This window comes from Thermobia domestica, chromosome 3, assembly GCF_964235325.1.
Source record: "Thermobia domestica chromosome 3, izTheDome1.hap1.1, whole genome shotgun sequence".
Lineage (NCBI taxonomy): Eukaryota > Metazoa > Arthropoda > Insecta > Zygentoma > Lepismatidae > Thermobia > Thermobia domestica.
Genome location: NC_137456.1, coordinates 138345018 through 138371278, shown reverse-complemented (window position 1 = coordinate 138371278; position 26261 = coordinate 138345018). Strand labels below are relative to the sequence as shown.

At 36.0% G+C, this 26261-nt stretch overlaps 1 protein-coding gene across 1 annotated transcript in view; it reads right to left on the bottom strand.

Moving 5' to 3' along the window:
* Positions 1-4956: 4956 nt before the first annotated feature.
* LOC145681960 (kynurenine--oxoglutarate transaminase 3-like) overlaps positions 4957-26261 on the bottom strand; it is a 33674-nt gene continuing 12369 nt past the window's right edge. Inside the window, exon 2 of the mRNA XM_081753562.1 lies at positions 4957-4987. Coding sequence (XP_081609688.1) covers positions 4957-4987 — 31 coding nt within the window. The remainder of the gene's footprint in view (positions 4988-26261) is intronic.

The following is a 26261-nucleotide window of genomic DNA, read 5'->3' as shown; positions in this document are numbered from 1 at the left end:
TCAGAGTGCTTAACCTCTAGTGCGTGGGGACCCTGGTTCGATCCCCGTCCAAGTAAGTTTGTGCAAGACAACATCTTATAAGTGGTTTTTCTCGAAGTACTCTCCTTTAATGCCACATTCTCATTCCACCAATTCTGCCAACCTCATTCATTTGTCCCTTTAACTGACGGCCATAATCATGGAACTTTAAAACTGAAAGATTATTTTCATTTCTTTTGCTGCTTACTGCCGACTGTTTCTGTCTGTTTCTGAAACTGCTTTTACTGCCTCATTAACGTAGTATCTAGATATGCAATTAATTGTTTTCTCATGTTCAAAGCTTCTTAACTTTTTAAAAAATATTAATGAGATAGTTTTATTGCTTTCATAATGTCTTAATAACTTAAATTCTAATGCATGCTTTGGAAATCTATATATATAAAAATTAAATGACTATGTTTGTTACAGTATACCTCTTGAGCCATCCTACCGATCTCAATCAAATTTTCAACATAGATGAGGTTCGAGCCTACGATGTCTTTTATAATTTCACTTTGTCGGCACAACAAAAGGGAGGGGGAGTGGGATATATATATATATATATATATATATATATAGAGAGAGAGAGAGAGAGAGAGAGAGAGACGTAGCTAGATATTTCGGCGTCCGGGGCGAAGTAGAATTCGGCGTTCCTATTCTCACCACACCAAGCTCTTCCTTCATTTCTTTCTTTTCACTTATAAGAAAAGCAGCAGATCTTGTTATACTACACTGAATTTTTATTCAGCTGCAGGCGAGATTTTGGCCCACGAGGTTTTGGCAACGCGATGTTTTGGGTGGCGAGGTTTTGGCCCGGCGAGATTTGTCCCGCAAGGTTTGGGCGGCGAAGTTTTGGCCCGGCGAGATTTAGTCCGTATCCCCATGCATACGTATGGTATAAGTCTGATAGAACGGGAGGTAGTAAATCATAAACAGTAAAAGGTAGCGAAAATCGGTTTCCTTTGAACCAATTTAGAGTTCTAAGAATAGTTTCCATCTCGTCCATTAACCCTCTATTCAAACTGGAGGTTGCAGAAATCAACTATTTCCGGTTTCAGTGTTGGTTACTATTCAACAAAAACGGTGGTACATAACAAGATGTGTTGTCTCTGGAATGGATTCGGTCCCTCACGAATAGATTTGAGTTCCACTGTTCTAAAACCAGAATGTGATAGAAATCTGCTATAATTTCTGGTTTCAGTACTGGTCTCCATAAAACAGAAACAGTTAGACAGTGAGATACGAGAAAATTGTACACATAAACTAAATGTAAACACAATTTATTTTTTATTATTTACTTTAACGTCCCACACTTATGCACCTAGCCTAAGGAAAATGGTGATAATGAGATAAATGACAATGGTGAGCCGAATGAATTATAAGGAAATGGGAAACCCCTTACTTTATCCACCACAAAGTTCAACTGGGCGGTAGCTGAGATCGAACTATGGATCCTATGCACTAGGGGTGAGTGTTGAAACAGACTTTATGCCACTTTTTCTTGTTGAACCAGACTTTATGCTACTGACCCACTACGGACCCACAATTTAAAAAAATACTTGGTATACTTGTATTGTACTGTAATAAATTGGACTTACAACAGTCATAAGGCTGAAGTGAGACAAGGGCCAAGATCCATCTCAAGATGTTTGCTGAAAGTATGCTAGGATAAGAAATTTATATTGATATCTCTATTATATTAATTGTATTTTGTATTGTTCAATGTCATATATGATTGAACATTAGAACACACAAAGTTCTCCAATCTAACTGTTTGCGAGCAATAGTGTATGTATGACCAGGCGTTGGAATTCTCGATGTAGTAGTAGGAAGTGCTGATCACGTGTTTTTCAGTATTTTTCTAAATAATTGTGAGAACGGCGAAGAAGTGCGATAGTGTGAGAAGGTAAACTAGGATGGTTACAGTGCAAGCTACTTTTTGGAATGGCATAATCGATAGCGTGACTAATGATAGAACTGAAAGAAGTATAGTTGAGTTGAATTTGAGTTTAGCGTTCCTTTCAGCAGCGAGACTATATGAGACTTGGACCTACTATTAATGTGGAACTCGAACCACATTAGCTCCCGACAGGAATCGCCATAGGCATGTACACTGACTGCTTAGCTTCGAAGGAGCTCTTAAAGAAGTGGAGATAGAGTCAATGTCATCTAAGGGTATGGTAGAAATTGTAGATTGTAGTTGCTCTGAGACGTAGAGCCATTACTTCTTCCAATCTGAAGTAGCAAAATTAAATTCCGGAATGGAAACATGTGAATCTGTTTGCCGTGTGCCAGACGGAATAATTGTGAGAAGAATAGGTAAGTGATTGCTGTTTACGGAATTGTCTATCTCCGGAGTACATTTAGTTAAAAGGTTGCTACTGACAAGAACTACATCAGGAGTGGAGTTAGTCTCAGGACGAGTGTGATGTGGTATAGCTGTGCAAATGCTGCGGGTGGTTTCTAAAAGGTCCTCAAGCATTTTTTGTTGCGTTGTTGTGCATGAGTGATAATTGATGTCAGCTAAGATAATGTAAATTCAAAAATTTTGATACAGTTACGTAAGGAAACGATATGGTAAACACTGAGAGGATCAAACATAAATGGTGACGAGAATGAGAGTAAGTACTGGAAAATAGACCGTTGAAATGACATGTTCAGAATATTGATCAGGATATGGTGGTATGATATGACGACTAGGTAATGAAGGTTTAACTGCAAGTGCGACTCCTCCACTAGGCCAGTCAATAAAAGGGTCGAATAAGGAAAAAAGTGATGGAAAGCTGGAACAAATCTTATTTTCTTTATATAAGTGCCCGTAACAACATACTAATTTTGCACCAATCTACCACCACGGATTTGCCCGCCATCTTGGAAAATGGCGCCAAAAATTAATTTTTGTAAATATCTCACATGGAAAACATTTTAGAGCAAAACATGTCCTTACAAAAAATAATGTACATTAAATTCTCTACAAGAAATGTTCTCTTCACTTTTCTCTGGGATGCACCGTTTAGATGTTATAGGCGTGGCAAATTATGTATTTTTCTTTCAGCATCGCTTTATAGCAGAATCTTAACGAAAATTTTCTGATACAATTTTGTTTGAATGATTTTTCTTATATAAAATATAAATTAATATATTTTTCATTCATTGCAGGTGACTAAGGATAATTAATCAGGTCTATTAGATCATTTATATACAAGATGTCAGCTAAAAAATGTTTTATCTGCGAAAAACTTCTCGGTGATGGTGTTGCATGTATAGTAAAAGAACATTAGTAGACTGCAGTATTAAAGTGAAAGATGAAAATTACTGTCAACTTAAAGGACTGAGAAATGTTACACTTCATGAAAAGAGTAGAAAAGTTTACACAAAAACAAGAAGTGTTGCTATTACAACGTATTTCATCACCTACACCGATAACCCTTAGGTCAGAAGTACTAAGATTTAATTTACAAGAAGCCTATCAGATGAATTTTTAAAGGGACAGGATAAAAAAACTTATGAGTGAGCGTGAGAGTGTACATCGCGTCGAAACCTTTCAAGTTAAATATTCTATTATGGAAGCTAACAAGGAAGAGAGCCAATTTTCATTCAATGAAATTTTTCAAGATTATAATGATGCATTACCAACTAAAAACAATAAGAGCTAAACTGAAAGAAAATTACTCAGAAGATATTATTATACCAACAAACAAAAACATGAAGTCCATAGTTTGCTTCCGTGATACAGGGCATAAAATTCTCACGGATGTATGATATGATCGTCAAAAGCGTAAGTATATGGACGGAAAAAAGTTGAGAATCAATTATGACAGCCGGGCAAATAATTCCTGAAGATACCAGATCCTAGGTTTATGAAACTGATGAATAACCATCAGCAGATAATCTTTGAATGACGTTGATTCATTCATTCCTGGAACCTTAAAATGCCTTCTCGATACTATTATCTTGAAAAACAAGACAGGGAATAGAACAAAAAGGGGGCAAAAGTATAACAATTTCTCATGTCATAATTGCAGCAGCTACACCAAAATATCTTTCAGTCTCATCGCAAGTAGGACTTGCGGTGCATCTTAATCAAAAGTATGGTAGTAGGCATTTTCTTAATGTTCTCTCTTCATTAGGACTGTGTGCACCATATTTTGAGGAAGTTCTCGTTCAAGTTTCGGTTCTTCTGCATCCTGCATTCTTTGTTTGTTGATATGAAAATATCGTCTGGGTAATTTTCTTTCAGTTTAGTTTTTATTCCTTTTTCAGTTGGCAATGTATCATTATAATCTTGATAAATTTCACTGAATTAAAATGGGCACTCTTCTTTGTGAGCTTTAAGGTAGTTGAAAGTATAAACATGATATCTGAAACAACATTATCTTTCGGACGACCACGTTTCATTCCAGGAAAAATCTTGTAGAACTTTCTCATGCATGAGGAATGATATCTGGCTTCAGCAGCAACTAAATCATGAACATTGCCAATCCTAATACTAACTTCTTTGCCCCAGTCGTCATTTCTTCTGTCGGCTGCTTCCATAATAGAATCTTTAACTCGAATGGTTTCGACACGATGTACACTCTTACGCTCACTCACAAGTCTTTTATCCTGTCCCTTAAAAAATTCATCTGATTAACATTGTCTACAAAACAGATAGGCTTCTTGTAAATTAAATCTTAGTACTTCTGACCTAAGGGTTATCGGCGTAGGTAATAAAATACTTTGTAATAGCAACGCTTGGCTACTTCTTGTTTTAGTGTAAACTTTTCTACTCTTTTCATGAAGTGTAACACTTCTCAGTCCTTTAAGTTGACAGTCGTTTCCATTTTTCACTTTAATACTGCAGTCTACTAATGTTCTTTTACTATACATGCAACACCATCACCGAGAAGTTTCTCACAGATAAAACATTTTTTAGCTGACATCTTGAACATAGATGATCTAATAGACCTGATTAATTATCCTTAGCCACCTGCAATGAATGAAAAATATATTAATTTATACTTTATATAAGAAAAATCATTCAAACAAAATTGAATCAGAAAATTTTCGTTAAGATTCTGCTATAAAGCGATGCTGAGAGAAAAATGCGTAATTTACCACGCCTATAACATCTAAACGATGCATCCTAAAGAAAAATGAAGAGGATATTTCTTGGAAAGAATTTAATGTAGATTATTTTTTGTAATAACATATTTTGCTGTAAAAAGATCTCCATGCGAAATATTTAGAAAAACTAATTTTTGGCGCCATTTTTCCAAGATGGCGGCCAAATCCGTGGTGGTAGAGTGGTGCAAAATTAGTATGTTGTTATGGACACTTATATAAAGAAACTAAAATTTGTTCCAGCTTTCCACCATTTTTTTTCCTTATTCGATTCTTCATTGACTGGCCTACACAACCAATATCGTGAGGCAGATCAGAACGAAGAAGTTGGAAACAAGAAAAATATAGGCAGTCTGATGCTTTCAAGGTTCAGTTCAGTGCAATACAGTCAACATTATGTAATGACTCCATGTTTTCCAGTAATATTCTGTTAGTTTTGAGAGAACGGATATATATTAGCAAAGACAAGTTTGATTTCTTTCTTATTTTTTTGTCCATGTTGTTAAGTAGAATTTCGATTGGAGTGAAAATGAAATTTGAATATAGATATGAATAGGTGGCTATCATATGGATATTATGATGTCGTATGCAGCATTTGTGACATGAGAGAGTATAGAGTTGAGTTAAAATGAAAGGATATTTCGAAGTACTAAAGTAAAGAATTGTAAAACATGTTTCACAGTTGAAGGTGGAAGCAGAGGCGCAAATCTGTCTTCAACATTGGGGGGACAAGTAATACCGTTCCCATAAACTTTGTTCAAAATATTTATGAAGTTGAAAAACAATGCTGTGGAGGATCAAAGAAGCAGAGTTGTCTTCAATATTGAGAGGTGATCAGATTTAAAGCTTATTCTGGGGGACACCAATTTCATTTCACTTTCCTTTGTGGCAATCGGACACAAATCATCTTATTTCTCCGCAAAAACACATTTGAAATCGGATTATGGGGGTAACAGTTCTCCCAGTTCCAAGATTAGAGGAGACGTGTCCTCCCCATCCCCCGGGATTTGCGCTTGTGGGTGGAAGTAATGATGTTCGAGCGCTTGTAGAAACATTGGTTGCTGTGGAAGAGATATGAAAACGCAGTGGAACGACAGTTTTTCGTTTGTCAGGCAAAGATTTGTTTTTACCCTTACATTGAATAGGTTAAATGGTTTCCATTGCAGGTGTTACAGTTAAAAGGCTGATTTAAGAGCGTGCAATTATTGTATTTGTGAGGCCTCTTGCAAAGAGGACAAACTCATGGAAAAGTGCACTTGTTGGTGGAATGCGAGTTGTAAGTAAGACAATTTTCGCAACGCAAAAAGAGGCGATAGTGTGTGAGATGGTTCAACTCAATGATGACAGCGAACCATTTAAGTAGGGCTAGTAGCATTTTTAATCTGAAGAGCACGGCTAGAATGCATGCCATCAGCTTTATGTTCGTCCAAAATTTCTAGATCTGTAATTGTGGGATCAACGCTACGGATCACTACTGGCAGTAATGTTGTTCACTTAGGCAGAGGTTGTGTTCTGACTAGGAGACTTCAACAATTGAACTTTTGTATTAGTGCCAAACATTGCTGGACCGACTTTATATATGATTTGCTGGTAGAGATTGGATTTTTTTCTTTTTTCTTTTTTTTCTTTTTTTCTTTTTTTTTTTTTTTTTGAGAGTGATGCCGTTTTGTATTTTTACTAATTGCAAATCTAAGCGAGTACAATATCACATGAGCTTTAAGTAAAATGATTTTACGTTATGAAATGAAGGCTCAAGCTGAATGAATAGATTGGAAATGATACCAAGGTTTCAGGCTGAAATGTTCATAGCAGCTGATGATGTACGTGCTAGCAGGTGACTCAATTCATCTGACTGTCGTTTTAGGTGGACATTTGAGAGCTACTGTATACGATGGACGAGCAGGTGACAGTGAATATTCTCTATTTCGAGAAGGTGATGTATCAAATTACTGGGAAAATTGGTAGCCTTGCGGTTGCGAGGACCAGTTGTTTCCAGTCTACGTTCTCGTGGTGATCCAATGACAGTTTATAGTAACCCTTAATTTTTTCACTCAGTGGAAGATTCAAAATGAGGCTTCAAAATGATAAAGCAACAGTCGTTTCTTAATTTTTTCTTCTTATATCGAATGTGAAGCAAAAGAACCACGTAGTAGATGATGTGTACGCATAAACTAGCGGATCTAGCGGTTGTAGCAGATCTACAAACAAAATGAATGCGGGAAACTTGATAGCGTAAGTCTATCCAAATTCTGGTACCTGAATTTGCTGCTACTTGATTACTGCTCAGGCTACATTTAAGCCATTTAGACTTTTAATATAAGCTTTTAGAAGCTGTGTTCTCTAATTGCGGTTTAGAAACAGTTTTAGTCAACAAAATATTTTCTTACATCTAGTGAGTTTAAAACGAAATGTGTTAAAATTCCTTTGGGAAATCCTGTATAGTCCAGTCAATATATACATTAACGCGGAAAAATATCATAACAAGCTGAAATTTTGCATATATCTTTGCAAAGATATATATAACGACATACTAAAAGTCCTGAAATATCCGGTGCCGGGTTTGGACGCCATATTGGAAAATGGCCGCCAAATGTTTTTTAAAAGTAATAACTACTTCACTACCGGTATTGATATTATTTTACTTCGTTGGAATAACAAGGGATTAGGCTTTCAGACCATGCATCACACTTGCCAATTTAGTGCACATGTGGGAAGTAACGGAAGAATTTATTTTCAAAAATTTCTAAAATGACCCTCCTTCCGGTTAGTTTTCCTACATATTAACCCAGAAAAAAATCCTAACAAGCTAAAAGTTTGTACATAAATTGGGAAAGGTGCGTATAACAACATACTGAAAGTCCTGAATTATCCGGTGACAAGTTTGGACGCCATATTGGAAAGTGGCAGCCAAACCGTGATTTTAAAGGTAATAATAACAGGTTATCTCTTTAATAGCTAAACTCAGGCTGTATTTGCACTATTGATAATATTTTCACTCCAAAGGTGACCAACAATACCATGTAAGTAAGCACTATATGACGTGGACATAACTTTAATATAGGAGAAGGGAGATCAACTTTGCAGTTAGTAAAACAAGAAATTAAGTGGACGAAGTACTTTTTAAAGTATATATGCAGTGTCGGACTAGCCAAATTGAGGGCCCTTTGGCGTAGGTTCTCAAAGGGTCCCTATCAGTGGAGTATTTAGGGGGGTGGCTTCCGGGCTTAAGCCCCCCCTCCGAAATCTTACTTAGTATAGTAAAGTAAATGAAATATCTTGCAGAATTTTCACATTCCCAGGCAAAGCCCCCCCCCGAAAGTTAGCAAAGCCCCTCCCGAAACAAAATCGTAAATACGCCACTGGTCCCTATATATATGCAAAACATGATAAGTAACCTAATAATATTTCCTGTATTAAATAAATATGTAGTACAACACAGATCACAAAAGAGGTTACAATAATACTGAGACAATCATTACTATAATTTTCCAGGGAGAGCCTGCACTGTAAAAAATCGTTGTGTTATTTTAACATGCCTATGTGTTAACACGATTGTCTTAAAATATAACACAAACAAGTGGTTAGAACAACTCACTCTCCATTTGGAGTTGTGTGTCAAATGCCGGTAGTTGAAATGATACACAGCCTGTGTGTTAAATTAACACACGTGTAGATTTGATTTGATTTGATTTGATTTTTAGTTTAGCGTCCCTTTCAGCAGCGAGGCTATATGAGACGTGGACCTACTGATTAACGTGGAATCCGAACCACATGAGCTCAGCCGGGAATCGAACCCGGGTCTCCCACGCCAAAGGCGCGTACGCTAACCGCTTAGCCACGGAGGAGCTCAACACACGTGTAGAATCTTCGGTGTTGTTTTCTGCTTGATTGCCAAATATGTGGGCATCTAATTATAAAGGCTTATGAATTGAAGCTACAGACACACAGTAGAAAGAAATATTTAAACAAATCCAGGTATACGCAGAATTTCAAAATGCAAACTGCGCGATGTATTTTAAATTGCTCGACATAATGTTTCTGAAGAAACTCTAACAGCACAAGATGTACTAGGCATGTGCCATTTAGGTGTTCTAAATTCATCTCCCACATTCGATGCATTTATTGCTTCTTTTTCTAAGTGATTGTGTACTAGAAGCAACAAACGCATCAATTTTATTAGATGGCAACTGTCGCCGATCATTTGAAAGTGAATATGGAAGAACTATAAAATATAGTAAATAGACAGTCGTCATTTTGTTATAAAATTAGGTCTACATGGCGAGCAGATTTTATCTTACCCCGAACGTTTATCGTCGAATATACGCGGCTTAAAGGAGCACTTTGATTAGCCAAATTCAAAAGACCTCAACAATTTATCCCACTACAAGCCACGTTTTCTTCATCGCCTCCATGGCCACGTCGGAATAGCACACGGCTAGTAATTGAAAGGTTGGTGGTTCGTGCCCCCCGCCACTGGAGCACTTTTATATATATATATATATATATATATATATATATATATATATATATATATATATATATATATATATATATATATATATATATACTTGTTTAAAGTGTTTTTGTAGACTCAGCATAATGTAAACACATTACGCATATAGGCGATTTAACATATTTTGGGGGAGTAATTTGCTTTTGCTTTCTTGTAATAAATACTTCAAAGATAAAAATGTTTGCAGCAGCCTATTTTATCCTTGTTTTACTTTACCTACTTATTGTGTATTTTATGTTATTAACGAAAAGTAGAGTATTATCTGTTAGTCTGTGTTGTTTGAACCTCCTTTTATTTCTATGCATTCACGTGCATTCTTGGAGGGAGAGGAGGTAAAGCTGTCTTGAACTTCATCGACTACACAGTACACACCGTTATTATCGTTTAAAACAAACTGAAAGTAGAGGTAGTGTGTGTAGCCACGCGGAATTCGGCAGGTCGAGCATATTGCCACGAACTCCCGCGGCCCATACTAAGTCCTGCATTTCTTCAGTCTCACCAGGTGAATGCTGGAATGGCACCTTCTATAAGGCCAACACAGCTGTTTTCCACATCCTTGTTTCTCCCATATTTCGGTCTGAGCCTTAGCTAACTAAAGAGTATAAAAATTGAAATTTAATTATTGTCAAAAAATGTCTACATTGCCCACTTCTCATTTTCATTATCCGCCCACCCAGCAACTAGGTCCGCCTCTTTCCGCCCACCCCATCAAGCGTTCCTGGCGCCGTCCCTGAAGTAAGTCCATAATGGACACAATATAAATATCCTATCAACGGATGTGTAATGCACGTTAGCCGAAATAGGTCTGTTTACTTATGGACATCCAACTAGGTATATAAAATTGATGTAATTTGGATGTTCAAATAGGTCCGTTTAAGTTAATAGAAGTAAAATCCACTTGAAGGTCGTAAGGTCGTAGTAGAGACGGCCACTGGACTTCAGAAATGTTGACACAATAATCAAACAGCATTTAGCTAGTGTTAAATGTTTGGGAGGAGTCAGATATGGACAATTTACTAAAGCATATGACCAATTCTTAATATCTCCGTGTACAAAAAAATAACCCTTCATGAAGAACTTATACTGATACCCTTGACTTCATATTCCGCAGTAGCAATAACAACTATGGACTTTCTTCCTATCTTCCTTTCTCTTCTCATCTTCACTATTATTTCTATTATTTTTCTTCGTGATTCTGATAAAATTCCTTCCTGTCCCTTCTTCTACATCATTCCTTCTGTAGCAATACACACCTGCTAAGCATCCTTTTCTGTGTCATCTTGTTATAAACATCCCTTTTTTCTTTCTTACTGTCATATCCAAACAGCTGATTTAATCTTGTTCATCTTATTCCACATTTGAGGCGCCTTGAATCAAACCCCACCAAATCCATTTTTCACACAAATTGACTTATAGACCTATATCCTACCCTATAGTTTTAAGCATGCTGAATTCAAAGAAAACATTATTAGCCACACCTTACTGTAAAATAGTGTTGAAAATGTGGCTTGGTTTCAAACTCCGCCACATCCAAGGCAGCTAATGAGAGTGCCAGGCTCAGTTATGTGACTTCCCAGAATGCTCAGCGATTTTGAGTTAATAAAAAAAGACTTGAAACAGAAAGATACGATTCTAAGACCAGAGCAATATGAGGGCATTCTTCGTAAGCATGGTATAGTGCACAAAGTAGGGGTAACAGTGTCAGTTAAAGATTGGAAAATAGAAGCAGGAAAGGTATAAAAGAAGCCAGGCAACTCTCATTTCAAATTCAACCTATCCAAACGAATCCAAAAACAAAAGAAATTGTGTGCTCCTACATACTCGAGGAAGAAGAAGATGATACTTTTGAAGTCGTTTAGAAAAAGAATGTAAAAAGCCACTCTTCCTAAGATTTAACAATATTATGTTCTCAAACCTGAAATAGTCTTAATATTGCAAATGACTGTGTAATCTAATTTTGACAACAGAATAAAATATTTTCAACTTTACATTTTATTATTGATATCCTATTATCGTTTTCCTCTTTTTATTGTTAAATCTTACTTCTACTTTAAAAACTTCTTTGAAGCAAAAGCATAAATTTAGTTCTGATTTTCAATACCAGTCAAATCCTGTCAGTATCAAATCCTGTCAGTATTAAAATCTGCCAAATCCTTCATTCAGTATCAAAACCCGCCTCATCCGAATTTCCAACAATTATTTTCCCTTATATTTCAAATTGTTATTGGATTGTGTTCAAATTTTGTCACTATGACGCAATACAATTAACATGTTTGGTAAAAAAATGTTTGTACAGTAGAGCGTCGATTATCCGAAGTAATTGGGGGACATGGGTGTTCGGAAAACTGGTTTGTTCAGATAATCGAACTGTACATGTTTATTTGCCATGCGCGGAGCGGCACGTCTCAACTCGAAGCTGGCGGAGCTGTTGCTGTGAACAGCTTTGATACTGCCGCTACAACTACAGCCAGTGCCAAACCGACAGAAGTGTGCTGATTGTTGAAACACAGCGACTGGCAGCTTGGCCGGTCAGCAGCGCCTTATGAAGGCTCCATTAGAAGCAATGTTCCGCCAGCGCTGGCTCAGTGCGGCAACTACTGTGGGAAACTTGGTTTGGGAGTGAGGGGGATGATGGACGGTAGGGTGGGAGAGTAACAGGTGCGAGCGAGTACACAGTTCGGTTAAGCGGTCGTTCGGTTGACCGACGTTCGGATAATCGACGCTCTACTGTATTTTCAACGGTTTGTTTGTGACAGTTTTTGTGACTTATCCGTAAAAATGTGTAAGAGGATTTGGCGGAGTTTGTTTCTAGATGCCTCATTTAAGCTTATTCCTCTTTCTTCATCCTCTATTCATCTTACAAGCTGTTCCAGCTGTTCCTTTGTGCATTTAGAAATTTATTCTTGCTATCGCGATACCATTCTCCGCCTTTAAGAATATTGTGTAGTTTCTCGGCAGTATTTCAACTTTTTCTGACTATAGCACTTCACTCAAACTATTTCACTCACTATGTTCATTTTGCACTAATCTATTCCACTTTTAAATTTTCAAGTTTTTTCACAACTCATAACGTCCTTACGTTCCAAGTTCCTATGCTGAAATGTAGTTATTTTATTTGATGATTCTATTGGAGATTCCTACGAAGGACTGTTTTACCTCCGGAATATTTTACCTTTTTTATCAAATTACGTTTAGTTTCCTCCTGGGAAAAAATGTGACAGTATTCCCATTTGCTTTCTATATCTCCATGTTGTTGACTATCTTATAGTTCATCTGCGTTTTTGTACAGCTTTCCCTTCTACAGACAAGAAGATGCTCTGAACTCTACCCGCTCATCCATGAGGTGATATACGTTGGGATTTTTCCTTCAACCATGATGAGACACGAAAATACTCAAATCTCTCCAGTATTTTTACAAAGAAAAGTCTTACATAGTTATTCCCTGATATCTATATCTATCTGTCTACACAGAGGAAAAAAGTATGTGCAGTTCGTAAAAACTTAGGTTACATGCGTAAATCCTGTAATTTTTGGACTTAAAGTACTACTATATATAAAACGTACAACTGAAAACGTACGTGATATAATACTATTCGCATAAGTGTTCCATCTATATGCACTTTCCGTTTGACTGTATATAGCTGATAAGGGTCCCATATACAGATGGACGTATATAACACGTAGCTGACATATGTAACATATGGAAGGCTGTTAAATGTCAGACATCCTGCAGCTTGATAATGTAACATCTAAGCGGCAAAAAGGACTAACATATGGATAATGTATGATGTGTACAGACTTGCGTAGTAAACATATGAATTCCGTATATTTGTACAATATACCACTGTCCGAATAACGGATTTCTCTCTCTCTCTCTCTTTCTATTTTGATGCTTCTTTCTTTTACTACTCCCCCACTAAACGAAAATATTTAATACTTTGTCATATTATTTAATCATATGTTGGTATGCATGTACAACTGAAATAGTTTTCCTAAAGTTTATTCAAGGAACGTTCAATACCTCATGTAAACAAAAACACGTGGTGATTGTTTCATTTTATTGGTTAAAGAGCCTTGGAACATCCATGCGGCAGAAGAAAATAGTCCATTGTTAAGTAAGCTGTTTTTCAATGTCTTTGTTGCTTTTAAGGCTCATTATTAGAAATGCAGTTTCCTTACAGTTAAATAACAGAAACAACATTGTATCTAAGAACTAAATTGAATTAATGCAATAAAAGAGAATACGCATGCGTAGAAGGTGGCTTTGACCCATCTTACGCGCGAATCACAGTTTACAATATGGCCGCGTGCGGGAAGGATACAAGCATGTGCTTCTCGAAAGAAGCGCTGCGATAGCCAATCATCTGATGACTGGCGGACTAATACCATTCTGCAATGTTTACATCAGGATCAGAAGGTTCGTTGAATGAACTTTAGAATGCCATGCTAAAAAATAATTTTCTGAAAGTTAACAAAATCTTTGATTTGCAAATTTCGAAGGGTGAATCCGGACAGTAGGTTGGCGATTCCGGGCACTGAACTTTGAAGGAAGATATATATACGTGAGAGGTATATTTTAGCTTACTATATGGAAATGCGATACAAATTGAAAAATATATCGTAGTTGTGATAGATCATTTCGTCTTTCATTATACCACGGAAACTAAAATAAGTAGCAAGCTGAAAAAATTTTACTCTTATTTCAAGAAAGTTTTCTTTGATGGGTCTGTTCAGGCCCGTAGCCAGGGAGGGACTAGAGGGGACTTTGCTCCCCCTAAACTCTTTTTGCTTCTTCTAAAAAGTTACGCTGAAGAGAATTTTCAAACTGACTCAACACCAGTGAAATTCTTACAATATTATTTATCAAATTAAATTCAGCTTTGCGAAGTCTACTCATTTCTGTGTAAAATTATTTCTTGCTGGACGCACCAAACATCTTCTAGTGATTTTACTTATTTTAAGAATATCAAACTGTACCCTATTATTGCAACCATAACAATCATCCAAGGATATCAGGCGCACTTCCAAACAACAGTATCATAGTCCACAACGTTAGTTGTGAATATAATTAAACTGTAGTGTCTCGCTTATTTTGGAAGGTAGAAAATTGAGTGCAAACGTTGAATAAAACATATACTTCTATTTTGTATTAATATAATCTAAAGTTGCAGTAATATAATTTTGTTCCAATGTTTAAAAAATAAATCCTTCAATTTTAATTAATACGAAACAAAGTACCTCGCAAAGAGCTTGTATTAAGCACACAAAAATGAAACAAAAAATTACGTTCGATTATACATATATAATAATATTCTGTTTTAAGTTTTTTCTATTAATAAATGTGATTTGGACTCAGTATTTTTATATAATCATTTTTAGGCATTAGTAGAAAAATAACTGTAGTTTAAAGGCTTACAAGAAATTAATAATTTGTAAAACAATACAACAAAATAGCCCTTACCGCTGGTCTAGAGAACAGAGCGCGTGTGTTTGAACGTGATCTCGGGTTTGATACCAGTGGAATTCTTGAAATCAGGGATGAATTCAGGGGGTAGCCCGGGGGGAATCTCCCCCCCCCCGAAGAAAATACATTCCCCCCCGGGGAAACTCCCAGAATTTCAGTCACAGAATGTAGAAATTACTTCACCCAATTATTTGCTTTTCTTTCCCTGCACGTGAAGATGAAATCCAATCTCTCAATATACATATAAATGACTCAGACCCAGTCTATATAAATATTAAACATGTAACATCTAAGATAGAATACCAAATAGTCAATAAAACCTTTATTTCTTAACGCTATGACCGAGTTTGGCAGAACGTGAAATTGTCAACTGTTGAAGAAAGGTTTGTATTTTAGTAGGTACTATACTCTTGCCCTATATTATATATTAGTAGGTAGCACTAGCACAGATTGAGATAGGAAAGGAAAGATAGGGAAGATCTTTCGATCTTTCCATATGATCACTGATGTCCTCAGACTTCAGTTCTTGAAAATGTACAGTTCTTGCATTATTTGAAATAGAGCGCCTAAACCCCATTTCTCGCATCGGAAGTAACAGACGTAAATGTGTTTTACGATTATTAAAGTAAATACACCTTTCTCTAATTAAAAATAAGTCAGTTAAAGGGTGAGATTCAGAGGGCTTCATTTAGAGGGATCAGGGAGGAACAGTTATCCCTCCTGGGTCAGAGATTTATATAGAATTTATCAATATAATAGTAGTATATAAGCGAAAGATTGCTATTGAAAGTGATGAAGATCCTGCTCAGTGCCCTGCCATGAGGGAGGGGCAAGCGGAGCGACGGCCCCGGGGGCCGAAGTAAGGGGCGCAAAATTCGGAAGGGAAAAAGAAAAGAAAAGAAGGGAAGGGAAGAAAAAAGAGAGGAATGAAACACATGTGCACATATATAAAATTAAACAAAAAAAGTAATAAAAAGTGCTCAAAATTAAGGAAAAGCAGGGTTTACTTTTTAAAATTTTCTCACCTCTCGCAGGTGGTCTGTCGATCTCACTCATATATACGGGGGTTCCGTCGTATACGCTCGCCCCAATTGCTGATTTTCCATGACACGGCACTAATCCTACTCAAGATTTCGTAAACTAAACTATTGATGTGTATGCAGTGAAAAAACCAAGGCTAATATGCTTGATTTAGAATCAGAAGTGTGAGAAAGAATTTTTTGATTTAGAATCAGGTTTTTAAAAAGATTTAAATTAACTCAAAAAATATATCAGTTAACTTAAATCCTTTTAAAAACTTCTACATTAGTAACAAACAGTAACTACTGAATATAGGAAATAATAACAAATATAGTTATTGTAAATAGCAGCTAAAGTTTAGTCTAAAATATTTTGCCAGTCTTTATTTAATGTTTTAGATAAAATTAAACGATTGTTTTTTTTTTAAAAAAATATAATCTCACATTGAATATTTATTAGCAATTAGTCTCAATATTAGGTAAGACGTGCATGTGAATGGAATTGTTAAATGTGCTGCTTTCTTGCAAAAATACAAAAAAACAACCCCCCCCCCCCCCGAGGAGTTCACATTCCCTCCGGGCGAAAATGTCTGAATTCAACACTGCTTGAAATTCGAGAGCAATGTGGTGCTTCCTTTTCCACTTAAAACTGTAAGCTTCGCGTTTATATAGCCTCGGTGTTGAAAAAAATATGCTAAATTTTAACAAACAAAGAAACAAGTTGGCCTACTACAAAATGAAAATATGAAACGAAATAGTGTTTTCTTATAAAGATAGAAACATAATAATCAGTTTTAATAAACATATAATTATGTCATTATACAACAAAAGTTAATTGCAGTGTTTAGTTGTAATAAAAAAAACAATATTTTGTTTATAATATTTTGTTTTCTGAAACAAACAAGCCTAATTAACGGGACGTGTTCCAACTCTAACGTTCAGTTAATCAGTTTTTGTTTAGTGTAAATATAGTGTTAATATATGAAATTGCGTATAAAAGAAGGTAAAGCTGTTACAGATTTTGTAAATAATAAGTACATATTCAATTTTATGATGTTCATTGATGTCTTTGTCATTGCCCCGTCCGTATTCATTTCTGCCTCCCCTATCCTTGTAATCCTATCCTAGTTTCTGAGTGTACAATAAATAGAAAAGTACCTTGAAGAAAAGGTGCATTGACAGCAAAGAAAACAAGTGCAAACAATGTTGGGCCTACTGAATATTTGCTGTAGCATGACTGGGGTTGCATGCGGTTAGTACAACGCAGAAGTGCGTTTTATTTCCAGGTTTATTAAGCCTGTAATAAACCAACCAACTGTTTGGGATTTACGAAAATTCATTATTTTCATTGCTGCGTAAATATAGTTAATAATAATAATAATAATAATAATAATAATAATAATAATAATAATAATAATAATAATAATAATAATAATAATAATAATAATAATAAATTTATAAAATAAATCCAACAAATACGTAAGTAATTCTATTTATAATGAACGGTATTATGAAATACTTTCGTGTTTATTTGATTTCTTCTATGAATCCATAATTACTCAGTATAATTACGAAATTTACAAATTGCGATACAAATTGAAATTTGAGTGACGACTTGCTACACAAAATGTAAATTTTAAAAAGTGCTTTTATATGTATAACTACATTGTTTATAAATTGATGATATTTAGGACTACAATAACTAAAAAATGTAATAATGAGTAATAATGAGTAACGGAAGATTTTATTCAAACTATTAATAACTCTCTAATTGTAGATTTTAACCTTGTCTACACGACTAGAAGAGCAATGGTATCCACAGAGAGTGCATATACACTAATCTTATCTACACAACTCATGAACAAGATTTTCCAATTGATGCTTATCTTATCTTAACAAGTTACGAACAATATTTTCCAATTGATCCTGATTTTTTCTATACAATTTATGAAGAAAATTATCCAACTGATGCTAATTTTTTCTATACAATTTATGAAGAAAATTATCCAATTTATCCTAATTTTTTCTAATTTTATCTAAGCAACTTATGAGGGAGAGTTTGCAATTGATGCTAATTTTATCTACGAAACTTATGATGAAGAGCACCGTATGCAATTAATGCTAATTTTATCTATGCAACTTATGAGTTACAGTACCGTATGCAATTGATACTAATTTAATCTACGCAACTTACGAGAGAGAATACCGTATGCAATTGATGCTAATTTTATCTACGCAACTTATGACGGAGAGAACCATATGCAATTGATGCTAATTTTATCTACGCAACTTCTGACGGAGAGAACCGTATGCACTTGATGCTAATTTTATTTACGCAATTTATGACGGAGAGCACCGTATGCAATTGATGCTAATTTTATCTACGCAGCTTATGACGAAGAGAACCGTATGCAATTGATGCTAATTTTATCTACGCAACTTATGACGGAGAGTATGCAATTGATGCTAAATTTATCTACGCAACTTAGGAGGGAGAGTACCGTATGCAATTGATGCTAATTTTATCTACGCAACTTATGACGGAGAGAACCGTATGCAATTGATGCTAATTTTATCTACGCAACTTATGACGGACAGTGCCGTATGCAATTGATGCTAATTTTATCTACGCAACTTATGACGGAGAGAACCGTATGCAATTGATGCTAATTTTATCTACGCAACTTATGACGGAGAGTACCGTATGCAATTGATGCTAATTTTATCTACGCAACTTATGACGGAGAGTATGCAATTGATGCTAATTTTATCTAAGCAACTTAGGAGGGAGAGTATGCAATTGATGCTAATTTTATCTAAGCAACTTAGGAGGGAGAGTACCGTATGCAATTGAATCTAATTTTATCTACGCAACTTATGACGGAGAGTATCGTATGCAATTGATGCTAATTTTATCTACGCAACTTATGACGGAGAGTACCGTATGCAATTGATGCTAATTTTATCTACGCAACTTACGATGGAGAGCACCGTATGCAATTGATGCTAATTTTATCTACGCAACTTATGACGGAGAGCACCGTATGCAATTGATGCTAATTTTATCTACGCAACTTATGAGGGAGAGTACCGTATGCAATTGAATCTAATTTTATCTACGCAACTTATGAGGGAGAGTATCGTATGCAATTGATGCTAATTTTATCTACGCAACTTATGACGGAGAGCACCGTATGCAATTGATGCTAATTTTATCTACGCAACTTATGACGGAGAGCACCGTATGCAATTGATGCTAATTTTATCTACGCAACTTATGAGGGAGAGTACCGTATGCAATTGATGCTAATTTTACATTACGCAACTTATGACGGAGAGTATGCAAGTGATGCTAATTTTATCTACGCAACTTATGACGGAGGGTATGCAATTGATGCTAATTTTTTCTACGGAACTTATGACGGAGAGAACCGTATGCAATTGATGCTAATTTTATCTATCCAACTTATGACGGACAGTGCCGTATGCAATTGATGCTAATTTTATCTACGCAACTTAGGAGGGAGAGTATCGTATGCAATTGATGCTAATTTTATCTACGCAACTTATGAGGGAGAGTATGCAATTGATGCTAATTTTATCTACGGAACTTATGACGGAGAGAACCGTATGCAATTGATGCTAATTTTATCTACCCAACTTATGACGGACAGTGCCGTATGCAATTGATGCTAATTTTATCTACGCAACTTAGGAGGGAGAGTATCGTATGCAATTGATGCTAATTTTATCTACGCAACTTACGAGGGAGAGTACCGTATGCAATTGATGCTAATTTTATCTACGCAACTTATGACGGAGAGTACCGTATGCAATTGATGCTAATTTTATCTATGCAACCTATGACGGAGAGTACCGTATTCAATTGATGCTAATTTTATCTATGCAGCTTATGACGGAGAGTACCGTATGCATTTGATGCTAATTTTATCTATGCAACTTATGAGGGAGAGTACCGTATTCAATTGATGCTAATTTTATCTACGCAACTTAGGAGGGAGAGTATCGTATGCAATTGATGCTAATTTTATCTACGCAACTTACGAGGGAGAGTACCGTATGCAATTGATGCTAATTTTATCTACGCAACTTAGGAGGGAGAGTATCGTATGCAATTGATGCTAATTTTATCTACGCAACTTAGGAGGGAGAGTATCGTATGCAATTGATGCTAATTTTATCTACGCAACTTATGACGGAGAGTACCGTATGCAATTGATGCTAATTTTATCTATGCAACTTATGACGGAGAGTACCGTATGCAATTGATGCTAATTTTATCTATGCAACTTATGACGGAGAGTACCGTATGCAATTGATGCTAATTTTATCTACGCAACTTAGGAGGGAGAGTATCGTATGCAATTGATGCTAATTTTATCTATGCAACTTATGACGGAGAGTACCGTATGCAATTGATGCTAATTTTATCTATGCAACTTATGACGGAGAGTACCGTATGCAATTGATGCTAATTTTATCTATGCAACTTATGACGGAGAGTACCGTATGCAATTGATGCTAATTTTATCTATGCAACTTATGACGGAGAGTACCGTATGCAATTGATGCTAATTTTATCTATGCAACTTATGACGGAGAGTACCGTATTCAATTGATGCTAATTTTATCTATGCAACTTATGACGGAGAGTACCGTATGCAATTGATGCTAATTTTATCTATGCAACTTATGACGGAGAGTACCGTATTCAATTGATGCTAATTTTATCTATGCAACTTATGACGGAGAGTACCGTATGAATTTGATGCTAATTTTATCTATGCAACTTATGAGGGAGAGTACCGTATTCAATTGATGCTAATTTTATCTACGCAACTTAGGAGGGAGAGTATCGTATGCAATTGATGCTAATTTTATCTACGCAACTTACGAGGGAGAGTACCGTATGCAATTGATGCTAATTTTATCTACGCAACTTAGGAGGGAGAGTATCGTATGCAATTGATGCTAATTTTATCTACGCAACTTAGGAGGGAGAGTATCGTATGCAATTGATGCTAATTTTATCTACGCAACTTATGACGGAGAGTACCGTATGCAATTGATGCTAATTTTATCTATGCAACTTATGACGGAGAGTACCGTATGCAATTGATGCTAATTTTATCTACGCAACTTATGACGGAGAGTACCGTATGCAATTGATGCTAATTTTATCTATGCAACTTATGAGGGAGAGTACCGTATGCATTTGATGCTAATTTTATCTATGCAACTTATGACGGAGAGTACCGTATGCAATTGATGCTAATTTTATCTATGCAACTTATGACGGAGAGTACCGTATGCAATTGATGCTAATTTTATCTATGCAACTTATGACGGAGAGTACCGTATTCAATTGATGCTAATTTTATCTATGCAACTTATGACGGAGAGTACCGTATGCAATTGATGCTAATTTTATCTATGCAGCTTATGACGGAGAGTACCGTATGCAATTGATGCTAATTTTATCTATGCAACTTATGAGGGAGAGTACCGTATGCATTTGATGCTAATTTTATCTATGCAACTTAGGAGGGAGAGTACCGTATGCAAATGATGCTAATTTTATCTACGCAACTTATGAGGGACAGTACCGTATGCAATTGATGCTAATTTTATCTACGCAACTTTTGACGGAGAGTATGCAATTGATGCTAATTTTATCTACGCAACTTAGGAGGGAGAGTACCGTATGCAATTGATGCTAATTTTATCTACCCAACTTATGACGGACAGTGCCGTATGCAATTGATGCTAATTTTATCTACGCAACTTATGACTGAGGGTACCGTATGCAATTGATACTAATTTTATCTACCCAACTTATGACGAAGAGTACCGTATGCAATTGATGCTAATTTTATCTATGCAACTTATGAGGGAGAGTACCGTATGCAATTGATGTTAATTTTATCTATGCATCTTATGAGGAAAAGTTTCCAATCGATGGTAATGTTATCTATGCAACTGATGAACGCAACTTATGAAGATTGTTCGATAGATGGCAATCTAATCTAGCGAATTTAGGAAAAAGATTATGCAATTAATGACAGTAATTTTATCTTTGCATTCGGGGAGAAGTTTATCCAATTTAATAAATAATATGTTGTTGATCATTTATTGTGACTAGCTAAGAGTGAGTCTCCAAAAACATAACTGTTAAAGAATTGTACATTAGAGATAGAAATACCTCTCCGACAATATTTAATAGTTCGTGAAGCTGCATTAATGAAAGTAAACATTATATCGTTGGAAATTTGCAAGAAATAATTAAAGGAGTATTCCTCTGTGCCATCTGTTATGCATTTCTTTGCTTGAGGTTTTGTGTTTTGCATTTACTTACTATGTTACGAGAGTAAATGTGAGTAAATCTGTTTTATTTGAAGTCAATCAAGACGTAATGACATAGAGCTTGAAATGGTAAATCCTGCAAACAATACGATCATGAAATGGAATATTAAGAACGTAGTAATTACATCAAACCCATGGAAAACAAAAGACCTTTTATACATGGACTGAACTAAATCTAATATATAGAATTTTTGCTGATTTAGATGTCCTTCGGAGTTGGTAAAATGAGGAAAGATCTTGAAGGGATGGAGAAGGATTTCTTAAAATAGACAAACTTCAGAAACTCAATGTACAGTATGTAATGGAATGTTGCTGAAATATGGATTAATTATTCTTTATTTACAATTTTATGTTTATTTTTGTCAAGAAAATAAGAATACTATTTTAAAATAAAGCTAGTATGTTTTATAATGTTTGCTTTGATCTTTCTACTCTCCTTGTTTCTTTAGTTTATACGAGGTACAGTATTTTAATTCAAAATAAGTTTTGTAGAAGCCAAATTATTTTCATAGATGCCATATTTATTACGTAATTTCTACAGTATACATGGCCATTCGCTCTAAACTCCTCTATATACTTCCAATTTGAAACAGGCGCCCAAGTCCTATTAATTTCCATTACAAAGAGTGCAGATCAAAAATACGTGAATTCATCAGTTGCATGGCTGAAATAATCCATGACCTTCTGGAGATGATTTCAATAAACACCTTATCATATCCTAAACGACATTGGTAACTAAGAGTAGTGCTCTCAAACGGGTCGGGTTACGGGTCGGGTCGGGTCGGGTCAGGTCAACTCGGGTCGGGTTGTTGGGTCTAGTCAGTCGGGTCAGATCGGGTCGGGTTGTCGGGTGGGGTCAGTCGGGTCAGTTCACTTTGGTCAACTGAATTTAAGTTGAGTTTAAACTCGGCTGGAGTCGAAAGCTGCTGTTTTTCACTAGCTGCCTAATTAAAAATTGCAATTTTCAATTGATTTTATACAGGGTGCGGCACGTAAAACCGGCCCGTAAAGTGAACACATAAAATTAAATGTAATGTATTGAATATGATTAACTACAACACATAAATGAAATGTAATGTATTGAATATGACTACTCACCTTCACTGCAGCCTTCACAGCAGGTGCTGAAAGTGTCTTCCGCCCACTTCAACACACATCTGAGCACGATTGAGGAGATTCATATATACCCTTGTCAGTTCTTGTGTTATAATGCTATTGGTAACATCCTGGATCCTGGTCTTGAGTTCTTCAATTGTGTGTGGATTTGTTTCGTATACTCGTCCCTTTAACAGTCCCCATAAGTAAAAGTCACACTGGACAAGTCTGGTGACCGAGGAGGCCACAAGCCTTTGCTGATTGTCCTCTCTGGTGTAAACATCTCATGTACAAGGGACAATGATGCAGCTGATGTGTGGCATGTTGCACCGTCCTGCTGAAAGTAACATAACTGACGCTCCTCTTCGGTCAAGTGTGTATAAAACTCCTCCAGGATTCCCATATACACGTCACTGTTCACTGTCGTCTCAAAGAATATGGGCCTAATAACGCGTGTGGCGGAAATGCACACCAAACACTAATCTTCTCATCATGCAAGAGTACCTGGTGGATTGCGTGTGGATTTTCTGTCGACCAATACCGGTTGTTTTGGGAATTTACGTACCCAGACAGGTGGAACGACGCCTCGTCACTCATGATGAGCATTAGTGGATCCAAGAAACCACTGGCAACATTGCTCAACAGCCATGAACAGAAATGCACCCTCTTCTGCAGGTCAGGTTCCTTCAGTTCTTGCACAACACTTATCCTGTACGGTTTTAACTTCAGTCCCCTTAAAACACATCTGCAACTTCTCTCACTCGCATGAACCTGTTGACTGAATCTCCTGGTTGACTTTCGAGGACTTCTTGTCATTATCTCCTCCACCTGCATCTTTAATTCAGGTGTGCAGACAGATGGTCGTCTGTTCCTGGGAGCATTTTGAACCGATCCTGTACGCCGCCATTTTTCAATCAATTCCTGAATGGTGCTTTTTGCTGGCACAGAACGTCCTGGAAATTTCTCCCGAAACAAATTCTTTCACAAAAGATTCAGTGAGAATGAACCCTTCAACAATGGCAAACGCTCGGGTATCGAATACGGCATTATCACACACTGACACTCACCCGGCTTAACACAACGAGGCCTTTTTCTCAACTGGTTTCGACAAGTTTCACTGGCTGTGGCTGCATGTGACTGCTGCAGGTCACGTAAGTCGACCCGATCTCGACACGCCATCTCTCGGTAGGAAGGTAGATTATTTAAGTGTTGCCAAAAACACAATATACCAGAATATTACGACGGGCCGGTTTTACGTGCCGCACCCTGTAGAAACCATAAATCTATTTTGAACACTTGCAGCTAGTGTTTTTATGGTAAATGGTTATTTTTACCATACTTAATGTGTGTACTTTAATTTTTAAATGTGGAAGATTGATTTTACCAATCGACTGTAACATTAATATCTACGCCAATATGGAGTCTGGATTTAGAAGTTGTTTAAGCAACGCCAAAAGAGATATTGGATATGGACGACCAAGCCCAAGCAGGGCCGCGGTGGCTCAGTGGTAGAGAATTCATCTCTGGTGCATGGTTTCCAGTAGCGTAGCTAGAATTTTTTCAGTGGGAGAAATGAAGGGATGAAGGGCCCAAGAGTATTTTGAGGGGCCATCTCCAATATATATATATATATATATATATATATAATGTGGGGGGGGGTATTCAAGGTGAATGTTTCCATCTTTGTTGTTCATGATTTTACTCTTTGGAAAACTGTGAAAATATAAGAATTTAGTACCTCAAACAACTAGGATTCATTAATGCAATTGATTTCTAATATAAGTAAATAGTTATTTAATCATGGCGTTTAAAATATGTGTGTAGCTGGTTTACTTAAGTGGAAGCAAACACACTTTTACAGGTAAAGAAAATAACTTAAAGGTTCATGCCTCTACTTGAAGAGGATCTTTCTATTCGTGTGGGCAGCAGCAAACGTATCCACAACTTGTTAAAGATCTAACGATTTAGCAATTTTCTTCTCAATATAAAGTAACACTAAGTTTTTCAACCTATCATGAGTCATTGAATTGCGTATACAAGTCTTTAATCTTTTCAAAGAAGAGAATGACCTTTCACATGTAGCACTAGAAACTGATATAATCACAGAGATGATACCCAGCTTGTAGGTTTCTAGGAATGCGTTTTGCAGACACAAAGAAGATCAACAAAATTCGTTAAGGAATCAGCTTTGGTTTTCTTCTCGTCTTCATACAACTTAATTGTTAGAGGAACCCCCATTATGCTTTATTTCTTGTTTAATTATGCTTTTTTTTAAATTATGCTTTATTGTTAATTTCAATGATTATTTTACATTAACCGTGTATAATGTATAATATTTATTATACATTAAATATTCTAAATATCTTGATCTATTTATTGATATTTTTTGCAACTAGTTTCTCTCATATTTAATGAACTTTCTACTTAATTCATTGCAAAGAGATGTGCTTTGCTAGAATAATTTTTTTCTATCATTTGTGTGCGCCTTACAGGTACATATATACAGAAAGCGAAAGTAAAAGATGCCAAAAAAGGACAGAAAGTGCTTAAGTTTAAAAAGTAAACATAACAATATAGTATAGAGTTCTTGCATACTATTATTGTTGGCGGAAAAATTTCTTCTTTTACCTTTTTTTTTTCTCCACATCAAAGGATTACACCGAAA